Source organism: Lolium perenne, chromosome 4 (genome assembly GCF_019359855.2).
Source record: "Lolium perenne isolate Kyuss_39 chromosome 4, Kyuss_2.0, whole genome shotgun sequence".
Taxonomy (NCBI): domain Eukaryota; kingdom Viridiplantae; phylum Streptophyta; class Magnoliopsida; order Poales; family Poaceae; genus Lolium; species Lolium perenne.
The window spans coordinates 348,469,239-348,487,715 of NC_067247.2; the positions used below are offsets into that span (position 1 = coordinate 348,469,239).

General features: G+C 43.0%; 3 protein-coding genes across 4 annotated transcripts; all 3 read right to left on the reverse strand.

The window, feature by feature from the left end:
• Positions 1-2,165: 2,165 nt before the first annotated feature.
• LOC127297002 (uncharacterized) lies at positions 2,166-5,610 on the reverse strand. The gene is made up of 3 exons (XM_051327253.2): positions 5,457-5,610; positions 4,060-4,365; positions 2,166-3,023 (listed from the first exon to the last, which is right to left on the reverse strand). The coding sequence occupies exons 2-3, from the start codon at positions 4,270-4,272 to the stop codon at positions 2,541-2,543; spliced, it is 696 nt and encodes a 231-aa protein (XP_051183213.1). The 5' UTR covers positions 4,273-4,365; positions 5,457-5,610; the 3' UTR covers positions 2,166-2,540.
• Positions 5,611-8,540: 2,930 nt separating this feature from the next.
• LOC127297001 (uncharacterized) lies at positions 8,541-15,130 on the reverse strand. Of its 2 annotated transcripts, none has more exons than XM_051327251.2 (5): positions 14,689-15,130; positions 14,557-14,616; positions 13,537-13,679; positions 10,850-12,812; positions 8,541-10,656 (listed from the first exon to the last, which is right to left on the reverse strand). In XM_051327251.2, exons 4-5 carry the CDS (start codon positions 12,782-12,784, stop codon positions 8,833-8,835), a joined length of 3,759 nt encoding a protein of 1,252 aa, XP_051183211.1. In that variant the 5' UTR covers positions 12,785-12,812; positions 13,537-13,679; positions 14,557-14,616; positions 14,689-15,130; the 3' UTR covers positions 8,541-8,832. The 2 variants fall into 2 exon arrangements, with proteins under 2 accessions (XP_051183211.1, XP_051183209.1); XM_051327249.2 differs by having other exon boundaries at positions 14,240-14,616.
• Positions 15,126-18,101, reverse strand: LOC127348002 (putative pentatricopeptide repeat-containing protein At3g01580). Its single transcript, XM_051374123.1, has one exon. It carries the CDS (start codon positions 18,099-18,101, stop codon positions 15,126-15,128), a length of 2,976 nt encoding a protein of 991 aa, XP_051230083.1.
• Between the last annotated feature and the right edge of the window lie 376 nt (positions 18,102-18,477).

Sequence of the window (18,477 nt, forward strand, 5' to 3'; positions counted from 1 at the left end):
GAGGCCAAGGCTGCATAGATGACAAGAACTGATTAATTTCTTCAAAGTGTCCAAGGCCATTTTTTCTGCGTTTTGTGATCTTTGTGTGTGTGTGCCGATGATGATGAAATCTTGTTTTCCAGAACGAACCTTTCAATAGGTTCCATCATGATTCATGACGAACTTCTGCGGGATTCTCTGAGGCACCTCTTGTAATTGTCGTTGAATCATAGTGTGGTTACTTTTCCTGGTTTATCTTCTCCTAGACAATTGTGTTTTTCTTTGTAGGCAAACTCTTGTCGGCGTCTTATATATGATCTTACCTTACAAGGGTCGATGATGTGAAAACACACAGTTCAAATTTGAGCAGATGAGTGTCATCAAGCCATGCATTTGGCCATGAAAATGTGCATTGTTTTGCTAAGGCCAAGGTCGCCATTTTTAGACGGGTTTCTTCGATTTTGATTTGTCCGATGAGGACACAACGATGGCTTTTGAGATGTGCTATATGGGCAGATGACAAGAACTGATTAACTTCTTCAAAGAACAGAGGTCAATTTTTCTGTGTTTTGTGATCTTTGTGTGTGTGTGCGCGCCGATGATGATGAAATCTTGATTTGTGTTCTGGAACGGACCTTTTAATAGGAACTGTCATGTGGAACTTTTGCGGGATTCTCCGAGGCGCCTCTTGTAATTTTCGTCACATCAGTGTCTTGTTTCGCTGAGGGTTTTTTTTTTTAGCCAAGGTTTCGCTGAGGTTAAGAAGTATCTATACTTCACGGTTTCTTCTGATTTCGAATGCTGCTGTAATCTTTGAATGTTAGTATCTGAAGACATCAAGTTTGCTTCAAAAATAGTTGTGCGATTACTTACATTTCTTCCATCCTCTGCTCTGACATATTGCGTTCCTCTTTTCTTAGGCAACTGCCCAATGCTCTGCTCTTGAAAACTATTTCCATATTCGTTTGCCAATGGACCGATGATGTGAAAAAACACAGTTCAAATTTGAGCAGATGTGTGGAATCTATCCATGCATTTTGGCCATGAAAATGTGCATTCTTTACTGAGGCCAAGGTCACAAACTTCACATCTATTCCTCTGTTGTTCTTGAGTTTGCCAATGGAGACAAACTCTCACTGCTGTCTTAACTATGATTTTCCCTTGCAATGGCCGATGATGTATAAAACCACACAGTTCAAATTTGAGCGGATGCATGGAATCTTATCCATGCATTGGTCATGAAAATTTGGAAAGTTCTTCTGAGGCCAAGGTCAGGATCTTTTTTCTTCAGATTATGATCGGCAAATTTGATGTACAATGGCGAGTTCTGCGATGAAAGTAGAGATGATTTTCAATGTGTTCTCTATGTTGCAACTTTGGAGTGCCGGTGATGTGATAGTGAGAAAAGGTTACGAGCTTTACTGGGGCCAAAGGTTACAAGTTGTTTTTTTTTTCTGAAGCGTTCGTGCCTATTTAATTTCTGGTCATATTTTCCTAACCTGCACTTCTTAACATTTTTTGCTTGCTGGTGTAGAATGCAGGTAGAAATCGTTTTGGGTGTTGAACATGGTTATTGATATATAGAAGATACCTAAATGTACTGAGGCAGGGGTCACAAAATTGTTCCTTCATCAGAAGTGCATCACCTCTGATGAGCTTGGTGTCTGCGACAAGATCACTGAAGAATTTGGCTCCTGGCGTCAGTAAAGAGGTGTAGGTGTACAGCGGATAAGTGCTAGTGCTTTTTTTTTTAGAGAAGTTAAGTGGTAGTAGCTAGTCTTGGTGAATACAAATGTATGATCGATTCCCAGCCGTTTCCTACTTGGTCTGTAACCTGTATTTTGTACCCTTGAATCTCAGTTTTTCAATAGCCAAATCCTGATTTTGGCGGTCAAAGCTGTGTATTGGTTGCCGATCAAAACTGTAGTATTTTGTACATGAATGTGATCATAATGCGGTTGATTCGACTTAGTCCCCTACTGCAACGAAGCCATTAAATTTCAGCTTAAAAGTAGGATGCACGACCATTGAACCTCTTTGCATCCGGATGAACAGGTTAATAAACTACACAGTGAAGTGTCTCCCCCATAGAAGGCCAGTAAAATTATCTGCATTCAGATGCGCTGGATAACAACTAAACACAAAATTGGCTACACAGCGTTAACAGTTTCAGAGGACAAGAGATGTCTTTTCCAGAACATGAAATTCATCGAAAATATCAAACACAATATCCAATTCATCATTAATTTTGAGTTCAAAACAGTAAAAACTTACACACATATCCTTTTCCATGGCAATGACAGTCAGCCTGTTTTTACATTTCAGCAGAGAGCAATGTGCTTTGTTCTTCCAGAGCAATGTGCAACTGCAGAACATGTCTTCTTGTGCACAAGCTCTTCTGCCTGATTGGACTCCTCAATGAAAGATGCATGCTGCTCAAAGTTAACCGTGATGACAGAGTCTCTCTCCTTCAACGTTCTGAGAGCATCAGCCTCAATCTCCTTCAGAGAACTGTTTGGAGCCTGAATTTCATAGTACATAACGATGCTGATTACCTAGTTTCATACTTCAGGGTCTGCTTCACTAGGTCTGCTTCCAGAGGACACGCTGCTGCTTGGTCCAGTAATACTGCTGCTACCCACATTTGGTTCATAATTTCTGCTTTCAGGAACTGTATTCTCACTTGGTCGACGATTCGCGTTGCCCGCAAATTGACTGAAAGGTCTTCCAGTGCCCCTATTGCCAAGAATCTGCTCCTTCCTGGCTTTGTGCTTTTTCCCTCCAATATGGGAGCCGAAATTGAATTCAGTAACGCAATCCACCTTACATATTTTGCACCAAAAAGAAGGTACCGAATTTGTTCTGGATGCTTGGACGGCCGGTGATGACGGCTGTCGAACTATTACTTTCTTCTTTGAGGGGTACCAATTTGCTGGCTGGCTTCGTGCAGTGGCGAAACTGAAACTTGACTGTTGTGAAGGCATATTGCTCTCAGGAGTAAACTTTCTCTTTAACAAATCAGGTGCTGAATCTGTACAGATATCCTGAAAGTATTTGTTTTTCATTTAATAAATATTTAGCAAAGAGCATTTATCGGACGATTTTTTTCTAGGTATAAGAACAAAAACATAGTAACAATAGTGTACAGCCTAGCCTTATCATGCTTCCAGAGAGCCACCATCAAACTAAATATTTGGATAAAGTTTGGGATTCATTAACATCGAACCAAGATACTATGAAGAAGAATGAGAACGTAACTTTTTTTTATCAGAAGGTAAGCTATAGGGGGTCCAAGGATCCATTGAGTCGACAAAAAAATTCAGGCAGAAGTTGTCGTAAAAATGAAACGATCCAGCAATTCAGCTAGGCATAAAAAGAGGCATGGTTTACTAAAATAATGTTGCTTAGCAAACTTTCCACTCTAAAATGATAAAACAATTACTACAACTCTCCGAGCTGAATTCTTTATCCTGCACAGAACATAGTAAGAGCGTGGATAAGGGGCTCAATGTAGCTTGTAGTGGCATTGAAAAAATCCTACCATTGGTGCAACCTCTCAGTTTTCACATGGTAATTAGATCAAACTAAGGTGTGTTTTTTCATATCTCATAAAGCAACCTCACGTGCATTGCCAGTATCATCATATGCAGCTTCTATGTATATCTGCTAGGGCTTAGAACTTTATAACAAAGTGTACAACAAAGCCTGAACATGGAACCACTAAAGAAAACTGGCTCTTTCCTGAGCTTTCAGCATGTGAAGTAATGATTTGATTCAATGTTTTGCACAGGAAACTATTAAAACAAAAGGTAATATATGGCTTTCTGCAGTAAAACGCTAGCACAAATGAACACATTGGGTTTAAATCGAGAAAATGCTATTTTAGTTTGAAAATTATGGGAAATAGATCGTGTTTGTGCTGTTGTGTTGATGGATAAAGTACCCTTGAATGAAATTGTTCTGCCAATGATCAGTAACCAGATTAATCATATGCTTCCTGCACCTACATTGTTAACTAAACAATCACACATGTTCGCTATTAAAGTAACTTACTGAGAAGTTGTCAGATAAGAAGCTTACCTTGGACAGCGCAGGGGCTCCATTAAGACCAATCAACAAATGTGGATGAGTACTTTCCAGCCTCTTCCGATATTCCAGTTCCCTTCTAAGAGCTTCTTCATATGTGATAGTAGGACAGGACGATGTAGGAGGCTTTTGCATGCTTGAAGACAATGAACTGCATCTACTTGCAAGCGCCAGTTCTTTCTCAGCTAGCAAGGGATTCGCTACCATATTTGTGTATTTATAAACGGAAGTGATCCGATTTCCAACATTTAAAACCACAGGTCTTCTGTATATCTGAATGTGAGCACGTAAGGTCCAAAGCTGCAAGAAACATAGTGGATCAAAGCCCAAATACAGAGCCAAAGAATTTTCACAATATCTGTGCATACTGATTTGGGAAAATGTACATTCAGTAATCAGACTTGTAGTCAAGTGTTAGTGCCATTAGTTTGAAAAAAGAACACACACACGAAATCAACAGTTTCCTCAAGTAACAGGGTACAGATAAATCAGTCAGCTTGACCAGCTTGTCTAATTCAGCACTAAATTTATAAATAAAAACATCAAATATGAACAGAAGCCAATCAGAATTGTCACGGCAAATTTCAGCATATAATAGAATTATCTTCAAGCTTTTGTATTTCTCCAAAAAAAGTTATTTTCAAAATGAACTACTGTTATTACCCACACAGACTGCAATAAATTTGATGCAATCAGTTCCACAAGAGGCGAGACTTATCCATCCACAATATTAAGATATATTGCTCAAACAAAATAAAATGTCGTAACCAAATACACTGAACAATCCATGTAAATTAGAGCCGCCAGCCAAAGAAACAAACCCAGATCAGGCATGCATCTCCACTCCACCAAGTAACTTGTAGAAAATGATTTTCTCAATGCGGAATGAGGCGAGGCGGGGACTTAGGCGGTCAGGATACAATGTTACTGGGCGTCGAGGGGTTACAGTAGAATGTAACCACCACTGATTACAAATCATACATTGTTCTACCATCAATACATCATCCTCCCCCAAGCTAAGCAGTTTTATACTACATCACATCCTCCTCGAACATGAACAGCGAGTGAAGCTCTCAACGTCCTGTTCGATGACAAGACTTGACAAATAAAACGATCCAAAGGTTACCCACGCCGATGCACACACACACCGTCTATGTTTGTCACACTAAATTGTGTACATTCATGCCTACCCACATCGACCCTATTTGAGACGGAACATGAAAAATCCCATCGATTTCAATCTCATTCCATCTCGCAAAGTGAAATTCGGGATAACCTATATTGCAGATTGGGCCCATTCCAGAAAACCTAGGGTTCCAAGTTCCAGCTAACTGGGCTAATACATCTAGGGCTTACAAAAGAGACAAGGAGAAGAGAGTGCATGGAATTACCTCGCATCCGGATTGAACCTTCTCGTCGGAGCTACAGGGGGGCGGCGCGTCGAGGGGCGGAAAGGGGGGCGCGCAGCGAGTCGAGCGAGAGGCGGAAGGTCCAGGCAGTGAGTCGGGAGGACAGGGACGCAGGGTGTTCTCTCCTCAGGGCAGTTTCGTCTTTTCCATTGGTACCAGGAAGGGGCCCATCCGCCAGGTCACTAATCTGCCCAAAAAACACTCCGTGGGATTACTTTGTCTGCTTTAATAAATAAATGGTGATTACCTTAGTTTTTCAACCAAAAACACAAATAATTTTGTAGATAGATACAAGACTGCACCACACACACGCCACATGCAAAAGCTTTGCATCATCTCATTAATTAAGAAAAAGCTTTAGAGAAGTTTTGTTGGCCTAGGCCACCATACAAGACAACACAAGCCTACTCTCGCGCTATAATAGAACTCAAATGTTTTGCTCCTGCGACAACCTAATTGCGCGCTTCCGTCTTAATTTTAGCTAGAACTATGGAAGGCAAGGTTGAGATGTGGCGAAAAGCCCTAGTATTCATGTCGTTCAAAATTTCCCATGTCACCAATATAGCCGCACTGGTGGCTGAGGTTTTGTGATAAGGGATTCAGATAGGTTTTGTGGGCCAGGTCCAAGATGTTTTGCATGTTAAGCTTCATGCACTAGTCATTTGAACCAAAAGTCCGAACTTATGGAAAGGGCTAGGCAATCTACTTGTACACTTCACAACACCCCCACTCGCGTGTGACGGGAGAAGAGAAAGTCAACACGTGAAAGAAGAAGAGCACACCGAAACAGGGCATCAGCGGTGGCTAAAGAGGGGGACAACAACAATTTTTAGGCTTAATTGCGAAAACCATGTGAAAGGCAGGATTTGAACTTGAGACCTGGGGCTCTGATACCATGTTAAGCTTCATGCACTAGCCACTTGAACCAAAAGTCCGAACTTATGGAAAGGGCTAGGCAATCTACTTGTACACTTCACAACATTGCACACTGAAGCTAATGCCTGCCTCAAAGCAATTAGCCAAGCTCAAGTCTGGGCATGCAGAACATCCATGTTGAGACTGACAGCCAACTGCTTATTCAAGCTCTTTCTGCAAATGATCAAGATCTGGCACTGAACGGTGCAGTGTTCAAATAGATCAAGTTTCAAGTTAGATTAAACTTTTGTTTTTTTCGTATTTCGTATTGCTCTCGGGCATGTAACAAGGTTGCGAACGCTTTGATGACGACGTATAGTGTGAAGCTTGGTCGCAGTCCTCCACAAATATTGTTTCCAGCATTGTGTCTTTGTCCAGCATGTAAGACAAGGTGATGCCAACAATTTTCTACATTGTCCATGGTTGCCCATTGAGTCGCTTGAATCTCCGGCGCTCCAAACCATTACTTGACGCTCTCCCAAATACGGAATGTGTAGCGGCAATGGAACATAATTTGCACAGCCGTCTCCGGGTCCCTCTTGCAAGGTTGGTAAAGGCTACAGTTTGGTCAACCACGAGACTCAAGGCGATTCATGGTCCAAACCCAGTTTTGGAGAATTAGCCAAGCAAAGAATTTGCACTTTGAGGGTGCCTAGTTTCCCCAAACACATGGCTTCGTCACCGAAGAAGTTTCCCCCATAGAATTGCAATTTAGCGGTGTATACTCCAGATTGTGTGAGCCTCCACACAAATTCAATAATATGTTGCACAGATAGCCCATTTTGCATGCCGAGTTCATTTATCATCTTGCATGGCTTCACGAATTAGGCACTTCTTTCTTTTGGAGATGGCGCAAATGGATGCCGCAAAGTCCTTTGGCTTCAAACCAGATAGCCAAGGGGCATGCCAAAAGCTAGCTTTTTGACTGTCGCCAATGGTGACCTCAATCACTGCATAGAAAAGATCCATATCCTCCTCACTGCAGGGGTTCCCAAGGACCACCCATGCTTTGGTTGGGTCCTTCCACTTGAGCTAAGGTCAACGAATGCATACAGTGACATTAGCGAGATTCCGTTTAAGTTTAAAATAAAAATTAATTTGTTTGAACGACTAATCAGATTCGGTTTTCATAGTTGATTTAGTCATGATGAGTTATTTCGAAACTATACCATATGTTTTCATGCTTTGACCAAAACAATCACGAGCACCTACCAAATTGTTAACACTTAGCTGTGAGATACACAATACTTAGTTATCAAATTATAATCACTTAACCCGCAAAAAAAAATTATAATCACTTAGTTGTTATGTTAATACATGTCATTCTAAATCAATGCAAAGTTGCATGATACTACTTTAGTGGAATATCATTTGTTAGTTATTGTAAGCACTATAAAAACTCATTTTCTAGGCCCGCACAATGTTGAGGAAATCGTTTATCTGTAACAATTTGGTCAGATGACGATTAGCGACTAATAGGATAAATCGGCCAATAAATCAATCTTTTTTTTAGAGAGAAGCCAATCAATCAATCGACTTATCGGTCAACCCACCGAGTAGGGATTAATTGGTCTTGCTGAATGGGCCGACTTTTTTTCGTTGCATCAGTTGCCAATTTTTATATACACCAAATTAGCAACGTATGGTTGCCAAGATAAAAAAAAATGCGTAATTTTCATAAAAATCGTGGAGACTCTTTAAAATATATGGCCGGCAGCGTGCACGACAACTTCGTGGAGCTGTTCCGGACGTGGCCTGCACCAACTCGCACGGCCATGTTCGCCGGTCGACAACGTATATTTTCACGAGACGCCGACGATGGCAGCTGCCAGACACCGTACAATATGACAGGAAGCAAGCAGATACGACTGACTTGTGTTTTATTCCGAGGATTGCCAGGTGCGTCCCACGGCCACGGTTGACGCCACCGACGATCCATCTGCCGTGTTTTACTTACGTCTAGGTCCTCTGGGGTATCTGATCAAGGTGCTGGGCCTGCCTGCCACAGGATGATTTTCCCTGTGCCTTCTCCAGGTACCTCAGTATATAATAAGCTGAATTTTCAGTCTAGGCAGCGAAGCCCATGAATGAAATTCATAAGTAAGTAGCAGCATACAAGACCACTGAAGCTCTGTGCATTGAGAAATGCGGGATAATAACTACAGGATTGGGGCATTTTTCAGATGCATTCAGACCACTGAAATTCTCGGCATTCAAGTTACAAGCGAACACAGAATTCGGCACATTACAAATTTACAATCCTGCTTTCTGAACTTTTCCGTAGAATCATTTCCGTTGAGACTTTACAGCAAATGATCGGAAAGTTCTGCAGACCGCAGCACGCCAGTCGAGTAAACACTAGTACATACTTAGCCTACTGCAAAATGCACACCAATCCTCACAGTTCTAACAGATGACCAAGAAGATAATACTGTACAATACATTATTCCGCCGCTTTAAGCCTCCTCCTGGCCAGGAACATCATCATGCGGCGTAGGAACGGAGGCTTCTTTGTTCGGCTAGTCTTCCCGTGCAAAGCAGGACTGTTACTGGCTGACGGATCGGATACCGGATGAACCAGGGCACAGCTATCTTCTTTGCAGGTGCCCCTGGTATCCCCGTCGCGTTCAAAGATGACCACAGCCGTGTTTGAAGGTTTAGTTTCAGATCTCGAAGCTTCGCCTGCCTTACGACGCTGAGCGTGCTCCTCCCTCCATGTCCTCAGTTCTTGTTCAATGGCCAGCTTGCCTCTGGCGGCAGTATCAGCCCGCTTTGTGGCAGTGAGAAGTGATTGCTTCCGTTCTTCCAGAACCTTGTAGGCTTCGCCGAGTCTTGATAAGATGAGAGACTCGGACTCCTTGGCCATCTTAACCTGTGCGGTCGCACAGGATGTCTTCTCGTGCGCGCGCTCTTCTGCCTGATGGGCCTTCTTGACAAGAGTTGCGTGCTCATGAAAGTCGAGTGTGATCGTTCGAGGAGAGCCTTGTTCTGCGATGTTTGCTGCAAGCTCGCTCTCCTCCAACGCTCTGAGAGCCTCAAGCGACATCCTCTCAGACTCTTTTGCTGCTTCCATCTCTTTCAGAGCTGATTGGAGCCTGAATTCCATGGTACTCAGGCCAGCCTTCACTTGATCCATTTCCTCCTTGTTCATTCTTAGCATCTCCTGTGCTTTCATAGCAACAGACTTCGCCTCATCAGCCTCCTGGGCTGCAGCTTGCAGAATCCCGGGAAACTCACCCGTTCTATCGCGGGATTCCTTTTCCTTGGCCTGAACCGCTTCCAGTTCCAGTTGTGCCAGCTTAATCTCCACCTCGAGAGAGCTGATGGTAGTTGATGCCGTTGCTTCAAGCTGCTGCATGGCGGCAAGTGCTTCTTTCTCTTTTCTTAACTCTGACTGAAGCGATGCAGCAGCAATTTTCAGGGTGCATACTTCATCTCTCGCCTTATCAATGCTCTTCATGTGCTCCTCGAGCTCATTTCTTGATAAAATGGTTTCTTCTTGCATGGTCTCATGATTTCTGGTTCCTTGTGCTTGTGCTTCTTCAATTAGCTTTGCCTCCAAATATACAGTTAGCTCTTCGTTGCACTTGACCATTAAATTGGAGTTTGTCTCAAGCTCTGATTTCAGGTCCTCAACAGAAGAAAGCTTCTTGTTGAGTTGACTCATTTCCTCTTCTGCTTGAGTTAGATCTTTTTCCCATTTAAGACAGTCCTCATCTCGAGATAAGGACATACACACCTTCTTTTCTTCAGCATCATGGCACGTAGCATGAGCCAAATCCAGCACTTCATTCAGTTTGTTGAGCTCTACAGTGAGCTCCTCTACTTGCCTCTCAGTCTCTATGGACACTGTGATGGCTGCCCGAGATTTTTCGGTGGAAGTGTCATGTTCGATCAGTAAAGAATCATAATCCTCCTGAACCCTTTTTAACTCATCATTAACCAAATTCAGTTTGGACACCAGTACTTTGTGACGTTCTTGGATATTTTTCAAAATCTCCTTGCCTGCAACACTATCATCACTGCTAACTCCTCCTTCCTCCATCTCTGGTACAATAAATTGAAAGAAATCCAGATCCTCCTTGGCATCTGCCTCTTCATGTTGTGCCCTCTCCAGATCACGTTTCAGGACTTCGCTAAGCTTATTTGTTCTCTCTATCTCATTGAATACAGACAGCTTTGCAGCCTCTGCGGCCTCTGCTTGCTCTTTGCACTTTGAAATTTCGTTCTTCAGCATACCAACCTCGAGTTTGACATGGTCATTCACCTGGATATACCAAGATTATTAATCACACATAGAGAAATGAAGTTCATCTTATGTCCGCAAGTGTAAGTGGTAAAGTAAGGCTCAAGAAATCTACAAAAATAAGAATGTTACTGATGCAACTGAAAGATAATTTATTAAGGTTGTAGCTCGCAGAATTAATGTAACAAACAAGAGAGGCTATGCTGTGAGTTACCTGCACCGGTAGTGCTCTACGTTTTTTCCAGTTCACGCTACCACCAAATTTTGAGGCAGCCATCTTCACTGACTCAATGGGGTTCGTTGTATCAACAAAGGTTTCAGCCCTGCTCAATCTCCTCACAGGTGCAGGAACTTTCTGTCGAGTGTCTCGTAGGCTCATTTGGCGCTCAGACCATCTAGGCATTACCCGTGGTTTTTCTTCTTTCACCTTTGTTAAAATAGCAGGTGTCTTCTCAGAATCAGAACTGGAAGCACCATTTTGAACCTTGCGCAAGGGTGCACACTGGACGTCTTCTCTTGAGCTAACTGAAGTCTGCGGCGTTGCATGTGTGTTTTCTCCTGAAGATTGCATTGCCATCAAGTCATTGATGGCTTCCTTTGATTCATCAACTTCATTAGAGGAAGATGGAGAACTGTGAGAATCTTCTTTCATTGATGGCAACCCACTGTTATCTACTTCTGATGAACCAGATATGGAACCACCAATAGGAGCTTTTTGCTCAACAAAAATTTCTTGCAGATTGCTCTTGTTGTCATTGATGGCTTCCTTTGATTCATCAACTTCATTAGAAGCAGATGGAAAACTATGAGAATCTTCTTTTACTGAGGGTAACCCACTGTAATCTACTTCCGATGAACCAGTTATGAAAGCACCAATGGGAATTTTTTGTTCACCCAAAATTTCTTGCAGAATACTCTTGTTGTCATTGATGGCTTCCTTTGATTCATGAACTTCATTAGAGGGAGTTGAAAAACTATGAGAATCTTCTTTTATTGAGGGTAACCCACTGTCATCTACTTCCGATGAACCAGTTATGAAAGCACCAATGGGAGTTTTTTGTTCAACAAAAATTTCTTGCAGATTTCTCTTGTTGTCATTGCTGGCTTCTTTTGGCTCATGAAATTCACTAGAGGCAGATGGAAAACTATGAAAATCTTCTTTTATTGATGGCAGCCCACTGTTATCTACTTCCGATGAACCAGTCAAGGAACCACCAACAGGAGCTTTTTGCTCAACCAAAATTTCTTGAAGATTGCTCTCGTTGTCATTGATGGCTTCCTTCGATTCAGCAACTTCAATAGAGGCAGATGGAAAACTATGAGAATCTTCTTTTATTGATGGCAACCCACTGTTACCAACTTCTGACGAACCAGTTATGGAGCCACCAATGGGTGCTTTTTGTTCAACCAAAATTTCTTGCAGATTGCTTTTGTTGTCATTGATGGTTTCCTTTGATTCATCAACTTCATCAGAAGCAGATGGAAAACTATGAGAATCTTCTTTTATTAATGGCAACCCACTGTTATCTACTTCCGGTGAACCAGTCATGAAAGCACCAACCGGAGCTTTTTGTTTAACCGAAATTTCTTGCAGACTGCTCTTGTTGTCATTGATGGTTTCTTTTGATTCATCAACTTCATGAGAGGCAGATGGAAAACTGCGAGATTCTTCTTCTATTGATGGCAACCCACTGTTATCTACTTCCGATGAACCAGTTGTGGAACCACCAATGGGAGCTTTTTGTTTAACCAAAAATTCTTGCAGATTGCTCTTGTTGTCACTGATGGCTTCCTTTAATTCATCAACTTCATTAGTGGCAGATGGAAAACTACGAGAATCTTCTTTTATTGATGGCAACCGACTGTTATCTACTTCTGATGAACCAGTTACGGAACCACCAATGGGAGCTTTTTGTTCAACCAAAATTTCTTGCAGATTGCTCTTGCTGTCTATCAATGTCAAGCTTGCAGGAAGTTCTTGGTGCACTGGTGTCTTAGAAGTGACACGTACTGTTTTCTCAAGAAAATTGCTGTCATCTTCATTAGTGCCTTCAGTTATCTTAGTCAACACAGAATTTCCCACAGATTCTGGTGAAGACAAAGATGAAACTTGAGACGAGTCACCCCCTTCAAGATTCTTCTCTACCATTCTTCCAGTCACAGTTTAATTATATTAACTGTGGAAGAAAACATTGAAGAAGGAATTAGACTGGAACAGCAAATACCGAAGCTTGAGTAATGGTCTACTTGCCAAATAAAATAATAAATGCATGCCCACCCACAGCCTACAGTAAACTCAGCATCAGCAAGGTGAGTCGATCCTGAAATGTCAGATTGTTGATTGAATCAAAACTGTTTTCATCGAAAGAGGGGCCCTCATATATGTCTTTCTCATCCAAGAACATACAATGATCAGAAGTTGATATGTTTTTAACCATGGTAAATCTGGTAATAAGAGCAAACCAAATATGTTTTTCAATCAATTTATCTGATAAGCCACAGACATTGACCTGAACGTTTGTCACCCCAAAGCTCATTCTAACTATTTTGGCTAAATCTTCATGGACATAACAAAATCTGCTGCGTGGAAAAGCAAACAAGCTGCAAGACCTTCTAGATTTTGGTTTACTTTCTGATCAACATTAAAGCAATGTTGTTTTATCTATGTCAAGAAGTGAGGTCTTCATATGTAAGTGGATTCCGTAGTTAAACGCAAATTCAGCTTCAAGCTAAGCAATACCCAAAGAAAAACTCAGGAACTCATGAAACTAAAACAAAAGATACAAATCTGGAACGAAAACGTGATTATAACAGAACGACAGATAGGACAGGGTCTGAAGTCATGTACATGATCATAAGTAAATAAACTCTAAAGTAAAAAAAGCAAAAGCTGAAACTTACTGAAGAATTGAGACTCGTGTCTGTATTATCTTCAAAACAAAGGGAGAAGACTGGAGCTAGGGGGAGAGAGGGGCAGTTTTCGCAGATATTAGAGAGAAGAGAGTGGAGGAAGGATTGAAAGAGTTGAAGCTGTGCAGAGCCACCTGGAAGCAGAGAATAGGACCAATTTGTTAATAATCATATGTGGAGAAGACTTGGACTTATTCCCCAAAATATTTGTTTTGATTTCTTTCTGTATTTTTTGTATATTACTTTTACTTCTTTACATCAAAACTACTGGCACAAGCTGGATGATTAAGGAAATTGTGTGACAGCATGAGGTAGGAACACCTGTACTGGAAATATTCATTTAGAACCTAGTGATAGGTGGAAATGGTAGAAAAGCCTTGCACTTCAACCTTTGAATTCCTCCTACTGTAATTTGGTTGGCATTTCATCAGTTGAATCTTCACACAGTGCGCACATTTGGCTAAAGTAAGAAAATATGCAAAAGAAAGCCCCATCTTTAGTGTAAGCCGCTATTTCTTAACTGGTTGGATATGTTTTCCTTCATTAGCAAAAGTCAACCAGGAAGCAAATGTAGAAACAGTTACCAGCAATCGTATATTTCCAGCGGGAACAGACAATGTCAATCACTGTGTCTTGATTTCTATCGTAACAGTTTACTATATGTGTACCTAGTCAATATAAACATGGAAGTTACCATATGCACAAGTCAAGCATCCTGGGACTGGCTATTAGAGAACAATCTTTACTGCGGATAAATGTGGTGGACCGTCTGGAAGTCAACTCTGCCTAGTAAAAAAAAAGAAACACGGTAAAAAAAAGTCAATTCTGGACGTTCTTATGATTCTACCCCAACTCTTTCAGTGTCTGCGATGACCTAAATGTTCTTTCTTTCTTTTGAAGAAAAAAAGGGATAATATAACTAGCTCAAGGAACATCAGCCCCTTTCTTAATAGATCAGTGCCACAACATATTAAGTGCAAGGCTTCTTTCATCACATTAAAAGTGAGACACCTTTGCAGGAAGAAAAATGTACATTCCCTGTTTGGTAAAGTGAAGTCTTCACATGGGCATCTGCACCACAAAAACAAGTGCTAAGTCGATATACAACTGTAAGAGTAACAAGAAAGTGGCAAAGGCACCTACCCTTATCCACAGTATAAAATCTGTAATTGGTTTCTCAATTCTCAGGAGATCTTTGTTGTAATCATCTGATACTCGAATTTGGTGGAATACAGATTTCATTGAGATTCTGTTGACATAGCTTGTCCATAATCTTCTCCAAATCAGACCAAGCAATTCTTTAAGATATCAGCATAACAGCAATGCAACAGCTGTAGAGCGCTTACCATTTCAATGAACACAATCTTCCTTCAAGAATATAATGCACTAAGACGGAAATATTTCGAGCTTTGTGCAATAACTAGCTACTCCAAAAGATTTATCAATGGAAGAATGAATTTGAACGTTTTCTTATGTTACAAAAATGATCCCTCCCAGTAAACAAGCATCAACTTAGACTTGAGGAGGGTTTTAGCACATTTCCCAAAATTTTAATGCCAGTGTTTGACCAAATATCAGGGTTACTCAATGGAGCTGATTCCAACATCTTTTCTCAGTCCTTTTGCTTCCATATTTAACCGTAGCCACTCATAGTCATTCCATTTACCAGCTGAAGCATAGATGTTAGAAAGCATGACATAAGATCGTGATTTACTGTGGCAAGAATCAATGAGCAGTTTCCCCACAGCCTCACCAATTTTAGAATTTCCATGGAATCTACAGGCTCCAAGCAATGACTCGAGCAAACTTTCTGATGGCCTAAACAGCATTGACCTAACAATATCATAGGCTTCATCCAGGTGGCCAGTCCGACCCAGTAGATCCACCATGCATGCATAATGTTCCATCCTTGGTGTGATGCAGTAGTCTATCTGTAGTGATTTGAACAATGCTCTTGCTTGATCTACAAGGCCACTATGACTGCAAGCTGACAAGATACTAACAAAAGTTATGTCATCTGGCTCTACTCCTGAGCCTATCATCATCGATAAAAGTTCAAGGGCAGACTTGCCATCCCCATGTAAAGTGTATGAGTTGATCATTGAGCTCCAGGTGACGGAGTCTTTTGCCACTGAGCTATCAAAGAGCTCTCTTGCAAATGATATGCTTCCGCACCTTGAATGCGTGTCAATGAGAGCATTGACGACCGTAAGGGTTCCACCAAATCCGCTCTGTAGTATGAGAGCTGTAACACATCCTGCCAAATCTGCATTTCCAATCTGCGAACATGCTGATAGGAGTGCCAGCATAGTTACTGCATCAGGTTTTACATTAAGGAAGCACATCTGCCTGAAGAAATCAAATGCATTATCAGCCAGCCTGCACTGAACAAAGGCCGATAAGATGCAATTCCATACTATGATGTTCTTTTCACCAATCGAATTAAAAAGTTTGCAACTGTAATCTACATTGCTGAACCTACTATACATACAAATGGCTGACGTGATGATAGATGTTTCTAACCCCAAAAAATTCCGAATTGCATAGCAGTGAACAGACTTTCCTTGGGACTGGCTCTGACAAGCAGGCAATAAATTCAGTAATGTAATATGATTTGGCTCCTGTTCATTCTTGAGCATTTGGTGAAACAAAGGCACTATCTCTTCAGATAGGTTGTTTTTACGGTATCCAGTCATCAGGACATTGTAGGAGACTGTGTTCCTAGAAGACAAGCTGTCAAAGAGTTGCTGACATGCCTCAACAGAACCACAGTTGCTGTACATGGTAATAAGGGTATTTGCAAGAGAAATGTCCGCATTGCATCCGCTTTTAACTGCCAACGAATGAAGTGATTCTCCAATTGCGGCGTCCTCAGCCATAGAAATACCGCTGATAAGGCCAATCAGGGTTACTACATCGAATTGCAGGCCTGATTGGCGCATCTGGCGGAACAGTCTTACAGAAGCCTCGGTCTCTCCAATTTCAGCATAACCAGATATTATCGTGTTCCAAGATATTAACATGCGTGCTTCCATTTTCTGAAATAACTTGCATGAATCTGAGAGCTCTCCACAGTCAGCGTACATAGCAAGGAGTGCATTCATCACGCCCTGGTTCAGTTCAAATCTGTTTCTAACAGCATATGCATGGACAGACTTGGCCATACGTAAATCTTTCATGTGCCTGCATCCGGAGATCACCTTAACGACAGTTGTCGCATCGGGTGCAACACCTTCAGTTTGCATCCTGCGGAATGTATCAAGAGCCATGCCCCATTTGCCGTTCACAAGGTACCCAGAAATCATGGAGTTCCACAGGAGACCGTTCTTTTCGGTACAAGTGCAGAAAAGTCGCACAGCTGAATCTAGTTCCCCAAGTTTAGAGTACATTGAAACAAGAGCACTGACAACAGAAAGCTGCTCTGCGAGGCCGAACTTGATAACCATGCCATGCACAGAGTCACCGAGGTTGACCCCCAAAAAATCACTGCAAGTTGGAAGCACAGATACCAGTGTAACCAAATTAGGCCCAAGCCCTGCGCGGCGCATCAACCTGAAGACCTCGAACGATTCCTCCCACTTGCCATGCTGCATGTACGCTGAGATCATGGAGTTGTAAGATGCCAGATCCTTTCCGGGCTGCAGGTCAAAGAGCAACCTAGACGAGGAAAGGTTTTCGAACGCGGCGTACATCGAGATGAAGGAAGGTCCGAGGGATTCATCGGCGAGCGCCCCGCATTTCATCGCAAGCGCGTGCAGCGAATCACCGGCTTCTGAATCTCCGACGGCACTGCACACGCCGACGAGAGCAACCAAGGTGCTCGCGTTCGCCCGGATACCGTCCCGCTGCATCTGTTGCGTAGCCTCGACAGCTTCTGGGAAGCAGCCGTTGAGAGAGTACCCCGAGATCATGGCGTTCCAGGAAACCGAGTCTCTGTGAGCCATGCTGTCGAACACCGTCCTGGACGCGCCAATCCGCCCGGCCTTGGCGTACATGTCGAGGAGGGCGGTCTGCACGCCGACGTTGCCGCCGTGGCCGGCACGCAGGACTCTGCCGTGCACCTCCCTCCCCAGCCGAAGGCAGCCGACGGCCGTGCACGCCTTGACGACCGGCGGGAGCGTGAAGTTGTCGGAGCCGCAGAGGGCGCGCGCGCCCCGGTAGAGGTCGAGGAGCTCGCGGTGGAAGCCGTGCGCCGAGAAGCTGCGGACGGCGAGGTTCAGCGCGTACACGGTGGGGCGGGCGCGGTGGGCTCCGGCGAACAGCGACGCCGCGGAGCCCGGGATGGCGAAGGAGAGGTAGGCGTCGACGAGCGCCGTGACGGCGGAGGTGTCCCGGGAGACCGCGCCCGCGACGGCCAGCAGCGCGTGCAGCCTGCGGAGGCATTTGGGCGAACGGGTGGCGTGCAGGAGGTCGGTGAGCTCGTTGGGGTGGCGGAGCGAGCTTGACGGCGGGGTTGAGGAGGAGGAGGCGAAGGATTTGGTGAGGGTTTGGCTGGATTTGGAGAGGAGGTTTGGAGTTTTGAAGGATTTGGGGAGGGTTTTGTAGCGCGAGTTCATGCTATGGAGCATAAATCTTCGTCACTTGAGTTTCGGTTGTTTTGATGCTCGGTGCCCACACGAGGATTCGGGTATGCTGCCGGCGGAGCTCAGCCAGGGCCAAAGGGCTCGGTATCGCACAGGGGGTGGCAGGCAATCCATCGGGTTTGAACGGATGCACCAAAACCAAATTCATGTATACAAATCCCGTTCATTAAAGTATCTATAAACATGGTTGTCGCTCCAAATCCAAAGACATCCGATATCCAAATATCCACGGATATCCATTTTTTTGCGCACTATGTACATGAATAGAAAATATTTGAGCATAACAACAACATTTTATCAGCATTTCGATAATATTTTCGTAGCATTTCAGCAATAATTATGTGGGCCA